General features: G+C 42.6%; 1 protein-coding gene across 1 annotated transcript in view; it reads left to right on the top strand.

The window, feature by feature from the left end:
• Window positions 1–15207, top strand: part of trrap (transformation/transcription domain-associated protein) — an 83540-nt gene that overhangs the window by 1010 nt on the left and 67323 nt on the right. The window contains exons 4-27 of the mRNA XM_069691346.1: window positions 268–372; window positions 607–690; window positions 1151–1207; window positions 1402–1527; window positions 2230–2307; window positions 2737–2825; window positions 3513–3609; window positions 4280–4418; window positions 5700–5778; window positions 6369–6603; window positions 6710–7046; window positions 7250–7347; window positions 7474–7668; window positions 7772–7963; window positions 8051–8216; window positions 8337–8593; window positions 9113–9313; window positions 10695–10846; window positions 12684–12883; window positions 13122–13339; window positions 13590–13787; window positions 14026–14286; window positions 14544–14705; window positions 14861–14957. Coding sequence (XP_069547447.1) covers window positions 268–372; window positions 607–690; window positions 1151–1207; window positions 1402–1527; window positions 2230–2307; window positions 2737–2825; window positions 3513–3609; window positions 4280–4418; window positions 5700–5778; window positions 6369–6603; window positions 6710–7046; window positions 7250–7347; window positions 7474–7668; window positions 7772–7963; window positions 8051–8216; window positions 8337–8593; window positions 9113–9313; window positions 10695–10846; window positions 12684–12883; window positions 13122–13339; window positions 13590–13787; window positions 14026–14286; window positions 14544–14705; window positions 14861–14957 — 3823 coding nt within the window. The remainder of the gene's footprint in view (window positions 1–267; window positions 373–606; window positions 691–1150; window positions 1208–1401; window positions 1528–2229; window positions 2308–2736; window positions 2826–3512; window positions 3610–4279; window positions 4419–5699; window positions 5779–6368; window positions 6604–6709; window positions 7047–7249; window positions 7348–7473; window positions 7669–7771; window positions 7964–8050; window positions 8217–8336; window positions 8594–9112; window positions 9314–10694; window positions 10847–12683; window positions 12884–13121; window positions 13340–13589; window positions 13788–14025; window positions 14287–14543; window positions 14706–14860; window positions 14958–15207) is intronic.

Here is a 15207-nt window from a genome sequence, read left to right as displayed (position 1 = left end):
GAGAGGAATTCAGGTCAGAAGAAGAAGTGCTAAACTTTTTACAGACAAAAATCAAGCATCTTGCTTTTTATTATCCTATAAAGCCGCCTTTGGATTTAAGTTAATCTATGATGCTTTTTTTGAGTTACTAAAATAGATTTCGGTACATCGCTGTCGGAAATTAAAAAACACATTCCTGAAAAGATTGAATAGGACTGGGTTGCGTCACATGATATGACTGTATGCAAGGCCGGATTATTCACTTTAAATTGTTTTACATTTGTTCAGCAATTGAGGAAGCTAGTGCTGGAAATCATCCACCGCATTCCAACGAATGAGCACCTTCGTCCACACACCAAGAACGTCCTGTCTGTGATGTTCCGCTTCCTGGAGGTAGGAATAATGAATATTAAGTACTTGCGAAATGCTGCAGTATTTTGGCTCTGGTTGTTCTCTGACATTTTGCAAAGAATGTATAAATGTATTGGATGTTGATGTTTTGGTATTTACAGCTCTCTGAATAGTGGGGAAAAGAATAAGGAATTAGTCTATGCAGATAAATCCCAAACAGACAGCAGCTGTTGGACTGCAATTTCAAGTTTGTTTTCTCCTCATTTTTTCTTCCAGATTGAAAGTGAAGAAAATGTGCTGATATGCCTTCGCATCATTATTGAGCTGCACAAACAGTTCCGCCCTCCAATCTCTCAGGAGGTGAGCATCTCGCACTTATTTATTTTAACATTTTCTAGAGAATTTGAGAAAGTGATATTGATATAGCTGTCCTTAACCTAAACTCTTAGTTGACTAATCTTTAATTAAAAAATAATCTGTCAAATTGTTTTCCTCCTCCTTTGTCCTGTGCTGCTGAATTGAGAGGGAACATTTTATAGTAAAGTTCTTATTAAAGACAAATGCATTTGATAAATATTCCTGAGATGTGATTATCATTACACTGTCACGCCTAATGACTAATACCTCGTCCCCTAAAGTAAACGATGACTATTACATTGTGATAAAAAAACGGGGAAAAAAAACGTTTACTGAGCATAACCTGAAATGTAAACAACAGGGTCAGAACTACATATGTAATACTTATAAAAACGGAAGAAAAGCATTAACATGTATTAACATATTAACATTATACAGCATTAACATAATCCTCTCTTTCCAGATTCACCATTTTCTGGACTTTGTTAAGCAGATTTACAAAGACCTTCCTAAAGTTGTTGTAAGTACAACCTCCGCAGCAGTTGGCTTTGCTTACAGTGATGATGATTTGGCTGCGATTTCATCAGATTTTCCCGAGAATCATGGAATAACTCCCCACTGCCTTCTCCACACTCATGTCTTTCTTCTTATTCTTCCAATAGAGTCGATTTTCCTCTGTTTTCCTCACTTGTTGTTTCTTTGTGCTCCCTCCAGGCCAGGTACTTTGAGAATCCCCAGGTGATAGCCGAGAACACAGTCCCCTCTCCGGAGATGGTGGGCATGATCACATCGGTGTTGGTTAAGACTGCACCTGAGAGGGAAGACAGCGAAACACGAACAGTAAGTTACTGCTATTTTATTGCTTTCTATTATTATCTATTGCTTCCTGTATGCTGCTGTAGCGAAAAAAAATGTCCCCTCGGGGATTAATAAAGTAACTACCTAACCTAACCTAAGCCGACCAACCGTTTGTAGGAGTTAAGAGCTCCTATCTGTTTCTACTTTACACTGCATACTTCTACAGTGATGTCTGTGACCAGTAGGTGGTAGTAGTGCGCTGTTTTGACACAAATACAAGTGAGATCATGAAACTGCAATTATACTCAAATAGAAAGTGCATAAAAACATATTATGCTCTATTTGAGCAGTGATCTGTTTCACATTTGTTGACACGTGACCAACGAGCATTGGCAGATCTGTAAATGAAAGTATAATAATTATTGTATTCATAATAAACAAAACTCTTTTCAGGTTAAATTAAACAATGCAAAACATGATGCTGCATTTAATTTCAACATTTTTTTTATGCCAGTTTCTTGAAAATTTGTTTCCATAAATTTAGGTTTGGTTTTTAATAAAGGAGAAACTCTGTTAAAGTGGGAAAAATCCCCTAAATGTGCAAAAACTGAAAATAGAGCAACCTTGTTGTTGAGTTGTTTACATGTTCTTTACACGGTGATTTTGTATTTCAGTGTCGAGCAGTTACGTCACTCAATCCTTCCAATCCACTCATGATCATTCTCCTTTTGTTTCTGCCTCAAGCACACCATCATCCCACGGGGGTCCTTGTCTCTCAAGGTGCTGGCAGAGCTGCCCATCATAGTAGTGCTGATGTATCAAGTGAGTGAAATAGCCCTGGACCTCTTTAAATATATCCTGCTTCACACAGAACCATCTGGTGACGTGTAAGAGGGTAAAAGAATATGTGAAAGTTAGATATTTTCTTAATGCCGTAAATATCTGATCATATAAATGCAAAGGAAACACCTAAAAATGACAGAGAGTTTCAAGGTTTAATGTAAAATACACTTTGTTTTTATAGGTGAAACTTAGCTTGCCATTTATTAGCACGTAATCACCACCCACAGTTTAAGATAATTGGGAGTTGCTAAAGGTTTTGCATAATCCTTCCAAATACACACATAAAAGGTGTTATGGAGTGAATCCTTTCAGCTGTAGAAATGTGTGAGAATCAGAACAAGTTTGGTTTATTTATTTTTTATTTATTTTTTATTAACTGCGGTTGTGTCTTTGCTCTGTCTCTTGCAGCTATATAAGCTCAACATTCACAACGTGGTGTCAGAGTTTGTACCCCTCATCATGAACACCATCATGCTCCAGGTGTCTCCGCAGGCCAGGTAAAGTACATCTGTGTGTCTGTGTATATGAGCTGTGCCAATACTTTTATACAGTGGGACAAACAGTAGACCATCACCCCCATTCCCTTTGTACATGCTTTTGTATGGTGGTACAGAGTTGGTTGTAGGTCACAAGATAGTCGTCAATTAGATGCGGAAAGAATCACTTGCAAATAAGACAGAAAACAAAGGAAACTTTTCGGGGCCTGAGACTTTCCAGAGCCACAAGAGCAAACAAGAGGAAGAGACAACTCTTTCCTTTCCATCAGAGAATTTTCTTCTTTTTTTTTCCTTCTTCTCCTTCTTCCACTTTTGCACTAACTTTGTTGATGGTGTTGCTCGCCACTTTGCCCACTAAGGCCAGATTGGAAAATCCATTTGAGGGGTGGGAGGGGGGGTAAAATGGTAGAAATTGGCTTAGCAGGAGGTGAAACCTCTCAGGGTAGGAAGAGGATTGTGTTAAGCTTTCCGAACAAGAAGGAAATGAAGCAGAGTTCATTTAGAAAAAAATACCTCAACAGTCTCTGGCAGGTAGAGAGAACGTTTTTCCTTCACATTCAGCAACAAATATGTCACCCATGAAGAATTGACTCGTACATGTACACCCACAATTTCAACCTCTCCTTGGCGCTACTGCAGGTGTACAACACCATTTATGACATAATGTGTGAATTGTGTCCACTATAGGCAACACAAGCTTTATAACAAGGAGTTGTATGCAGACTTCATCGCTGCCCAGATCAAGACTCTGTCATTTCTGGCCTACATCATCCGAATCTACCAGGTACACTTCTAGAGTTTTTAAATACCTTTTTGTCTTGTTTTTATTTTTAAAATGCATCACCATGTCAAACTTTAACTACTAGCAGAGATCCTTTGACTATAAAGATTCTATTTAAAGGCTTGTTTTCTGGATGCCATTTCTGTTTGTCGATGTCAGGTGATTGACAGGAAGCGGTATAACATAATTTGCTCACTAATATGAAGACATTGAAGCTGGGAAGAATACAGATAAAACAGGCTTTGAAAATTAAATTAAGACTTTATATTTACTTTAGTTTTTCCTCACTGAACAAGAATCAATGGCCCAAATAGCTTCCTCTGAAGCCGTCTCCTGCTCCACTGACTGTGCGAGTGTGTTTGGACATTATCAGCGGAAAACACAATAACAACTGAGACAACTGGCTCAGACATCAAAAACCACTGATAATACCACAGAAAAAACTTTTAATCCACCTGGAGGAATTCTATTAGCTGGACAGTTTGTGTACTGTTGGTGCTGCTGTAACAGACACCCTGACTGTCCAAATTAAAATGAAAGCTATTGAACGCTGGCTCAGAGATTTGGCTTGTACTGTTACTGACTTGTGTATGAATTACTTTTAGCCTCAGAGTACAGTCATTTGGAAATGGTAATCATTAATCATATTGTGTGCGCCTGTCCTCCCTGTCAGGACCTGGTGGGGAAGTACTCTCAGCAGATGGTAAAGGGCATGCTGCAGCTTCTGTCCAACTGCCCCTCTGAGACCGCTCACCTCCGCAAGGAACTGCTCATTGCAGCCAAGCACATCCTCACAACTGACCTACGCAGCCGTATGTACACACACACACACACACACACACACACACACACACACACACACACACACACACACACACACACACACACACGCATTAAAACACGTGGGACACAGGATAATGACAACTGTGGTCTAATTTTTTTTAATTTTTTTTTTTTAAACAGTTAACATCATTTTCTTTTCTTTTTGTACTTTTCAGTCTAAACATCACCCCGAAAAGTGATATTTTTGCCAAGTCACACTACAGTTCTCACATTTCTCACTTCTGAAGTAACACTTTTATTCGCTGTCAAACTGTAGCTGTAGAACCTCATTTTGATTTGGTGACTGAGAGGTGAAAAGTGAAACTGAATGAAATGGGATAAAAGCTCAACCATCCGTCACTGAAATCTTGAGACAACGATACGCATTTGAGATGATTTTCTGCATGAGACTGTTGAGTTACTTCTGCTTCTGTGACTGAAGCCATTTACTCAGATTTAGGGTATTTTGTACAAGAAATTTGACACCATTGAGTTACAGAAAACTGGAAACTATCTAGCTACAATAAGATGGATTTTATTATTCTCATACTGTCAAAGCGGAGAGAGGCACAGTGCTACAGTTTAGGCTCATCACAATTATTACATAATTGCCTGACCGCAATTATTTGAGCTGACTGCACTCATTTTGCTTAATCATGACAATCATTTCCATTCATTTGTATAAATTCAGCTTGATGAAACCAACAGGGATGTCTAATCCATCACTATTTCCACATCATCTCGTTGCGCCCTCTTGTTCTGCTGTGGTTTATATTGTTTTTTGATGCCTCTCATTAACAGTAATTTATTTGCATGTTTCAGTCATGGGATCTGTACATTTAAGTCATCATTTATGTCAAATCTGCCCTGTTCAATTTTTGTTTATAAAATCTAAAAGGTAAACAGAAATATCTTTTTTTTTTTGCCTTGCTCTTCATGAGATCTGTTATTAAACTAAGATTAGGGTAAAACAAAAGCAATTGTTTAAATGACAGTTTATAGTTAACTCAATGTAATAATCGTGTCAGCCCTACTGCAGTTATTATAACATTTGATAAACCAAACACCTCTCTACATAGTTTTTTTTTTTTCATGTATTTATTTAGAATTTAGATCATATATTGCGATAGCTGCTGTTGTGGAAAAAAGTTAAAAAAAAATTCAGACTTGTAACGACCAATTAAAAAAAAAAAAGTCATTAACTTCTTTCTGAGGCAAACTTAGCATCTTGCCGTCGTCATTAAAATATATATTTCTCTGTTGTCTTTCAGAGTTTATCCCTTGTATGGACAAACTGTTTGATGAATCCATCCTGATCGGTTCTGGTTACACCGCTCGGGAGACTCTGAGGTAAGTTCTCTGTATGTGCAGTCACGATCATTCGACCTCTTTGGTGTCAGCGTCGTCTTTCTCTCTTGGATGATTTCTCAGCCAGGTGCGTGTTAAGTGTCCCGGCATATTAATAAGGCAGTTGTCAGTGCTGCAGAAAGTCTCCGGGAAGCTGACTGCAACACTGCAGCACACAGCACACTGTCAAGTTGTCATGTACCCCGGCATCTTCAGATGGCAGGCTGCCCGCTCACTCCCCCTCGGTTCGATTCGGAAACCTCCTTGACCATCCTCAGTTGCCAAACGGCCTCACCTCATCAACAAAATAACTGTCATTTCACATTAGCACTACATTGGAAACAAGGCAGTTTGATGAGACCTGGCAGGACTATCAGTGTCACTCATTAGCCCACCTTCTCTCTCCCTTTCTCTCTCATCCCAAAGCTACTTTCCGTATTTGTGAAGCCTCTCTTGTCTTCAGCTTCCCTGATTACTACTTTTTCTGCCTTTGTTAAAATGTCGGTTCACTGGAGCACATCCTTTTCTGTTTTCTCTACTACTTTGAAATGAAATATTACTATATTTAGTTCCATATCTGTCTTTCTTTTCAGACCCTTGGCCTACAGCACACTAGCAGACCTGGTGCACCACGTTCGTCAGAACTTGCCCCTGACGGATTTATCACTAGCTGTGCAGCTTTTCGCCAAGAACATTGACGACGAGTCACTTCCCAGTAACATCCAGACCATGTCCTGCAAGCTGCTGCTGAACCTGGTGGACTGTATCCGCTCCAAGTCAGAGCAGGAGAACGGCAACGGGCGGGACATCCTGATGAGGATGCTGGAGGTAGGCAGCACAGACCTGTCATCTGTAGAAAAAAATTTTCATATATTTTGGACACAAATGTTGATAAAGAACTTGTTTTTACCCCTTTTTCTTGTCTTAAAAACAGGTTTTTGTGCTAAAGTTTCACACCATTGCGCGCTACCAGCTCGTCTCCATCTTCAAGAAATGCAAACCTCAGTCGGAGATGGGTGTGGTCGACCCGGGGGCGTTACCCGGGGTACCGGCCACGCCCACTCCCTCCACTACCCCTGCCATTCCACCACCTGCTCCTCCAACGCCTGTTCCTGCTCCTCCTGCACCACCAGGAACTCCCTTTGACCGACCCAGCGAGAAGGAAGACAAACAGACGTTTCAGGTGTCCGACTGCCGCAGTCTAGTAAAGACGCTGGTTTGCGGAGTGAAGACGATTACTTGGGGCATCACATCTTGCAAAGCCCCCGGAGGTGAGAGGACACACGGACGTGGAACAGCAGAGACCTTTGTTCTTTGTCGGGTGTAATTAGGCCACGACAACTTAAAAAGCATCTAGAAGTGTATAAACACATATGATTTCATTAGGGCAAGTCAAGACTTAATCATCTGATACAAGTCAGTCTTGTCCACATGCACTGTTTAACTTTTTGTTTTGTTTTGTTTTTTTCTTCAGAGGCTCAGTTCATTCCTAATAAGCAGCTCCAGCCAAAGGAGACACAAATCTACATTAAGTTGGTTAAATATGCCATGCAGGCCCTGGACATCTACCAGGTACAACCCAAAAACAAACCGACTGTTGGCTTGTTTTTGAAATAGGCATATATGAGTGACAAATGACGAGATAAATAGAGTCCTTCAGCAGCCCAGTGTGAAAGCTCTCATGTCTCTTCTGATCAGGTGCAGGTTGCCAATAACCAGCAGACGTACATCAGAGTGGCCAACTGCCAGACTGTTCGCATGAAGGAGGAGAAGGAGGTTCTGGAGCACTTTGCAGGGGTCTTCACCATGATGAACCCACTCACCTTCAAGGAAATCTTTCAGACCACTGTGCCCTACATGGTGGAGAGGATCTCCAAAAACTACGCGCTGCAGGTACATCCTATCCTTCATGTTTTTCTCACAATTACCGAACACTTCTTTATTCTGAGGTCATCATTTTGCGCTCTAATTCCATTTTTAATTTTCTGTTTTTTAGATTGTGGCGAACTCTTTCCTGGCAAACCTGTCAACCTCAGCTCTGTTTGCCACCATCTTAGTGGAGTATCTTCTTGAAAGACTGCCAGAGATGGGCTCCAACGTTGAGCTCTCAAACCTCTACCTCAAGCTCTTCAAGTTAGTCTTTGGCTCAGTATCACTATTTGCTGCTGAGAATGAGCAGATGCTCAAGGTAATTGAATCTTTTGTTGTTACTGTTTCACTTCTTTTCTGCTACCATTACTCCTCTTTACTAATAAGACTGTCCCTCTTCCCTCAGCCACACCTCCACAAGATCGTGAACAGCTCCATGGAGCTGGCTCAGTCTGCTAAGGAACCCTACAACTACTTCCTGCTTCTGCGAGCTCTCTTCCGCTCTATTGGTGGTGGCAGCCATGACCTGCTCTACCAGGAGTTCCTACCTCTTCTACCTAACCTGCTGCAAGGTAAAAATTTCGCCTTTATTTTGAATTGAAGTGATATTTGACAAGTGTGGATTTATATTCCCGTGTAAAATTAAAAAAAAAAAAAAGTTTTCCCCAATCCTTCCTTCCCATTTCCATCAGGTCTGAACATGCTGCAGAGTGGCCTTCACAAGCAGCACATGAAGGACCTCTTTGTGGAGTTGTGTTTGACTGTGCCGGTGCGTCTGAGCTCCCTGCTGCCCTACTTACCCATGCTAATGGATCCGCTGGTGTCTGCCCTCAACGGCTCTCAGACGCTAGTTAGCCAGGGCCTTCGTACTTTGGAGCTGTGTGTGGACAACCTGCAGCCCGACTTCCTCTACGACCACATCCAGCCTGTCAGGGCCGAACTCATGCAGGTAGGAGGCTGTCCTTGTCAGTCATCCATCATATCCCAGCCCGTTGCAGTTTTTACAAATCAGAAATGCTTATTTTTGGACCAAACTTTTCGATCAAAAGTATGGATTAATAAAAAAATTAAAATAAAGAAGGAACTTATTCATAGTCGTTTATAATCATACAATCATCTTTCACTCAGTTCCAGTTATCATATCTGCTGCTTAGCGGTAAACAAAACACACCTGGATAAGTCACCAGTATCTATATCCCATTACCGCTGGACTCTGTAGGGACGTTCACACCTGCAATATCATCTTGTTTTATAACTGCAGTTCTGTAAACACAGCTCGTAACTTGCAGTGATTACCAGCCAGCCTTCTCAGCATATTATTGACATCTGTCCACAAATGGCTCAAGTCATCATGGTTTTGACAGTAATGAGCTGTTCCTTCAGAGATTTCCTCTGATCAATGTAATGCCCTGATTTCCTTTTTGACACGCAATGGTAAAATTGATCTCCTCCCTACACTGCGCTCCAGGCCTTGTGGCGTACCCTCCGTAATCCAGCTGAAAGCATCTCTCACGTTGCTTACCGCGTGCTCGGAAAGTTCGGAGGCAGCAACAGGAAGATGCTGAAGGAGTCTCAGAGACTACATTACGTGGTGACGGAGGTCCAGGGGCCCAGCATCAAGGCTGAATTCACTGACTGCAAAGCCTCCATACAACTACCCATGGAGAAGGTAGGACATAATTATGTGCTCTTCTTTGTACAGTTGTGTGCTGAAGAGACAAGTTTTGTGAAGGTCTCGCTTTGCAACTCTGCCTGAAACCAGTTTGAAGGCCCTTTCTCCAACCTCTTGCCTTTTGTATTTTGGTTTTAGAAAGAAAGAATTCAACGTAAAAGAGGTTGATATTCCTCATTATTGTTCTACTGTGAGAGCAATATATCTTTGTCAGAGAGGTGTGTGTGTGTGTGTGTGTGTGTGTGTGTGTGTGTGTGTGTGTGTGTGTGTGTGTGTGTGTGTGTGTGTGTGAGAGCTGTGTATGTGTGTGTGTGAGAGCTGTGTGTGTCCCCTCCAGGTAATTAAATTCATCTCTTGTTTCTCCTCCTCATCCCCAGTCAGTAATCATCAATCTAGTGTGGGCCACCATGATGGCATTATTTACTCTCACTAATGGCTGCTCCCCTCTTCTTGGCTATCAGTCTGTGTTTGCCATCAACACAGGCGCATGCACCCCCCCCACACACACACACACACACACACACACACACACACACACACACACACACACACACACACACACACACACACACACACACACACACACACACACACACACACACACACACACACACACACACACACACACACACACGCACAGGCTGCACAGGCTGAAGGCATGAATCTCGAGCAGACACCCGATGCAGCCATACGGTTAGCTGGTACATTTGGGGATGACAGCTTGAAGTGCTGCAAGGGAGACCAACAGATCAAATAACACTGATGTGAATAACTTGGAAGATAGTACAACGTGTACAAACACTCACATGGGATTTGAGCTGCATATCTTTGAGTTTTCTATGCTTCCTTTGCCTTTTGAGCAATTTTTTTGACCTGGCTTTTTTACTGACCACTTCATAAATATTCTTTCATAAGTTCGTACTCTTAAAAGGCCCAAGGACAACGCTGTGTTTACACTCAAAATCTATCTACTCGTACTGGAGTATTTGTCACAGTGCCAGTCCTGACAGAAATATTCTAATATCCTAATACACTGACAGGTCTACAATTCAATTATGCCGTGCCCTCTCATCTCCTCTAATCCTTCCTCAATTTTTGCCTTCCTCCTCATCTTCTCCTCTCTGTTCTGAGTGGCATTAATTAGTTCATTTTCTCCCTTTTAAGCGCCGGGCTGCTGAGGCTTGTCAGCTCGTAATGTAGGAATGATAATGACCTTTGCTCGCCCAGATGGTCTTCTGTTACTTCTTGCAATTAATCACATATATAGCATATGCAGTTTAATTCCCATATTAATCATTTAAGTGTATTGGCATTTACCATCAAAGAAGTCAGTCATCTCAGAATGAAAGTAAAATCTGCATGCTTTGTTTCCTCCAAGGCGATAGAGACGGCTCTGGACTGCCTGAAGAGTGCCAACACGGAGCCCTACTACAGACGACAGGCCTGGGAGGTTATTAAGTGTTTCCTGGTCGCCATGACAAGTCTGGATGACAACAAGCACGCACTCTACCAGCTTCTGTCTCATCCCAAGTGAGTCAACATTCTGGGTTTGATCCGACTGTGGCATATGTCTCACTATTGTGGTTGTTGTGGCAACGATTTACAGTGAGTTGTGTATCATTTAAGTCGTAATGCATTGTTAAATACTATATTATAGATATGTTAGACTTTTTAACACAGAAAAATAGACAGATGCAGCTTAAGTAAGCATTTATCTTCGACCCTTCAGTGGACAATTTTATCTGGGATAAATGTAGCTGCCATGACCTAACAGATGTTGGTGTTTTGTTGTTGCTACCGTTGATTCCTACTTCAGTCTACTCGCATGGTAGCCTGGCTCGGCCCAAATGTTGCTCATACCCTCATCACATCTATGTGTGATTATAGTCTGGAAATCCTGTTAGCATTAACATTTGTTCAGTCACTCTGAAGAGCAGATGAAAAAATCGCCAGTAGGGGTGGTTGAGTGCGTTGGTGCTGCAGTAGTTTCAGTGGCGGCGGCGCTAGAGCTTCGGTGCATTTGGTAGTCAAAGCCGATTGGTTAAAGGCTGCTCCAGGAGTTTCAAAATTAAAGATAAAGGTCTACGTCCATTGGGATGCAACGACAGGAATCAATCTCCTCCTTCCTACTTTTACATGACACAACTTGACCTTGACCTCTAATCTTGCCCACTGATTACTCCCCCCTCCCTGTCTGCCCTCTTCCAACCACACCCGCCCCCTCACGTCTGCACACACAACGCCCTACATCTCCATCACCTTTACTGTCTCCTGCTGACACGTCTTCCTACGTCACGTCTTCACCACACACTGCTGCGTCAATTCCCTTTGAAGAGCGGATGTTGCTAATTACACATCTGTAGGCCTCCCACCCCTCCTGCAGGTTGCACTGCAAGGTGGAAATGCCTATTCGAACAGACGTACAAGAACGGGGGCGTGATTGTCGGGTGGGTTTGTCACATTACCATCATTGATCCCCGGGCAGGGGTTAATTGACTTTACGCTGTCTGTTTATGCTATACCATGCACCTTACCCTCTCCTGTCATTACACCCTAAGACACACATGCACACAAATACGTCTTTGTGCGCACGGGGATAATGAAGTGTGTCAGTTATGATCAGGGGGGCTGCTCCTGTCGCCTCCTCAGACATCTCGATTTGTGTCCTTTCTCTCTTGAAAGATTTTGTCTGCTTTTTTTATTCTCCTGCTTTGCCTCCCTTCATCGTCTTCTAACTATCACCGTACCCTACTTACCGACTTACTATCACTGTAAATAAAGCAAAAAATATACATATAGCGTTAGTCTGGCAAGCTCGTGAATGAGTGAAGGCCAATTCATCGGACGTCCTGTTCACCTCCCCACACACACACACACACACACACACACACACACACACACACACACACACACACACACACACACACACACACACACACACACACACACACACACACACACACACACACACACACACACACTGCACCCCTTCTTCTTCTTCTCCTCCTCCTCCAAAGAGCAGTTTTTTAAATGGCAATAATAAAATGAAGCGATCCATCAGATCTGCCCCTGGCGTGTGGCATTATAAAACACAAGCTCAAGCATGGAGAAAACAGCTGCTCAATCACACCACAGCCCAGTTGCCTTGAGCAGCAGTAAATAATACAAATATCAGCAGGGGACAGAAAAGAAGGCAGAGGAACGGGAAGGCAGGAGGAACTCAGAGGAGACCGAAAATTTAAGGACAGAGATAATTTAAACGTCTGCAGGCCGGCAACAGACGTGAATCTTCATCTTAAAGTATTGTGTGAGTGTTGTCCTTGCTGGTATGTAATCCTTTCTGCTGTGTGGTTTTCTCCCCCATTAGCTTTACTGAGAAGTGGATCCCCAATGTCATCATCTCGCACCGATATAAGGCGCAAGACACGCCTGCTCGCAGAACTTTTGAACAGGCCCTGACTGGGGCATTCATGTCTGCTGTGATAAAGGACCTGAGGCCCAGCGCGCTGCCCTTCGTCGCCAGCCTGATTCGCCATTACACCATGGTCGCTGTGGCTCAGCAGTGTGGTGAGGGACTGACTGGTGCTCTTCGCACTCGCTCCATCTAATATTAGTTTTCTGTTTTGCCCTGGTTGGCATTTATTCCCAGCTGCTCAAGTACATTATTCTCTTTCCAAATTTTTTTTCTTTCAGTGATTGTCTTACAAGTTAAAAGTTACATGTTTATTAACATCTCCTATTAATATTTATAATTTTAATTTTAAACATATAACCCCTTCCCTCTTGTCCTCTTCCTTCCTCCCAGGTCCTTTCCTGCTGCCGTGCTACCAGCTGGGCAGCCAGCCGAGCACGGCTATGTTCCACAGCGAGGAGAATGGCTCAAAGGGCATGGATCCGTTGGTTCTGATTGATGCCATAGCTATCTGCATGGCCTACGAGGAAAAGGAGCTGTGTAAAATCGGAGAAGTGGCCTTGGCCGTCATCGTCGATGTGGCCGGCATCATCCTTGGCTCCAAGGAGCGAGTAAGTCACGAGGAAGAGAGTGTTGGACGGTTTGCTTACTTCTTAATCTGACATTAGCAGTCAAGCTTGTTCTGTAAATTTGTGGTAAACTCTGCTATTAAGACCAGTAGAATAAAAGTATTTTGGCTTTGTGCATGATCAACTTCTTTTTTTAAATTTTATAATTATTACTCTGTGTGTTTATGTTTACATCAGTGCATAGTTCTTAAATGGGAATCACCCTTAATCACACTGGCTTCTCCATCCCCAGGCATGCCAACTGCCCTTGTTTTCCTACATAGTAGAGCGTCTGTGTGCCTGCTGCTATGAGCAGGCCTGGTACGCCAAGCTCGGCGGCGTGGTGTCCATCAAGTTTCTGATGGAGAGACTGCCTCTGATCTGGGTGCTACAGAACCAGCTCACTTTTCTCAAAGCCCTGCTCTTCGTCATGATGGACCTCACAGGAGAGGTGAGAGTAAATTAAACGATTATCTAGCAAAGAATTTCAAAAGGAGTGGAAGTCATGTGACACATGTTTAATAAATGATTACCTGCGCAAAGATTACCTGCTTGTCAAATTTGTCCTCCTGTTATTGCAGCGGGTGCAGTATACCAACTTGAACTTGTAACGTACCTGCGGTGTCACATCACTGTACTCTTATTGCTAAAAAAAACCCTGTACTTTTAACTTATTGATTTCCACACAGGTGTCAAATGGAGCAGTAGCCATGGCGAAGACCACACTGGAGCAGTTGCTTGTGCGCTGTGCCACTCCGCTGAAAGACGAGGAAAAGACAGAGGAGCTGCTCGCTGCCCAGGAGAAGTCCTTCCACATGGTCACACACGACCTGGTGCGAGAGGTCACCTCCCCCAACTCCACCGTCAGAAAGCAGGCCATGCACTCTCTGCAGGTGTTAGCCCAGGTCACCGGCAAGAGTGTTACTGTCATCATGGAACCACATAAGGAGGTGAAGACTAAAAGATTTCTGCAAACGTCTGCCATGATTTAATGCTGTTAGACTTTTTTCTTAAATGCAGCCATTTTATCAGCTTAAATACACACTTTTGATTTGAAATACAAGACTACAACATTTTTGTAAATCAGCAATTGATTTGCCCATTGAGAAGGTGGACACAACGGGTGAATAAAGAGCTAAATATGAACAGTATAAATATATGGCGATTACTTGAGGCCCCTGTTTTAATGGGTTTTCTTTCTCTCTAGGTTTTGCAAGATATGGTTCCCCCTAAGAAGCACCTGCTGCGTCACCAGCCTGCTAATGCCCAAATCGGCCTGATGGAGGGCAACACTTTCTGCACCACCCTGCAGCCTCGCCTCTTCACAATGGATCTCAATGTCATGGAGCACAAGGTCTTCTACACAGAGGTATGCAAGACACAGAAGTTATTAACAGTGAACAAACTGACTTTGAGCTATTCATAATCTTCTTATTAAAGATATATGTACAAGACATCATAACATACTTCAATTGATTATTACTTGTTGACCTTTGACCTTTGTCTTTTTTTCCCTCTATCCAGCTGTTGAACCTGTGTGAAGCAGAGGATGCTGCTCTGATGAAGCTGCCCTGTTACAAGAGCCTTCCTTCCCTGGTTCCCCTCCGAATCGCTGCTCTCAGTAAGTAGGCTCAGCTTTGTGTTTATTATTTGTTCCGTGTAACATTAGAGTTTTCCAAGTGATGCTTTCTCCTCTTTTAAATTTGTTTCTCGGTGCTCTGCAAAAACCAGTGGTTAAATATCTTAAATTGTAAACCTCAAACCTCATCACTGGGGAAGATGAAAATGACAGTCTTAAAACTACTATCATTATATTAGCAGAGATTATCTGGATCATTGTTGTTGACCATATTGTGTCATTTTATCTTTGT

This window comes from Brachyistius frenatus, unplaced genomic scaffold (assembly GCF_029030835.1).
Source record: "Brachyistius frenatus isolate BFR_SWC_R1_liver_20210118 unplaced genomic scaffold, ASM2903083v1 Contig_11, whole genome shotgun sequence".
NCBI lineage: Eukaryota > Metazoa > Chordata > Actinopteri > Embiotocidae > Brachyistius > Brachyistius frenatus.
The sequence above is the reverse complement of the archived record's forward strand: the minus strand, read 5'-3'. Positions and strand labels throughout refer to the sequence as shown.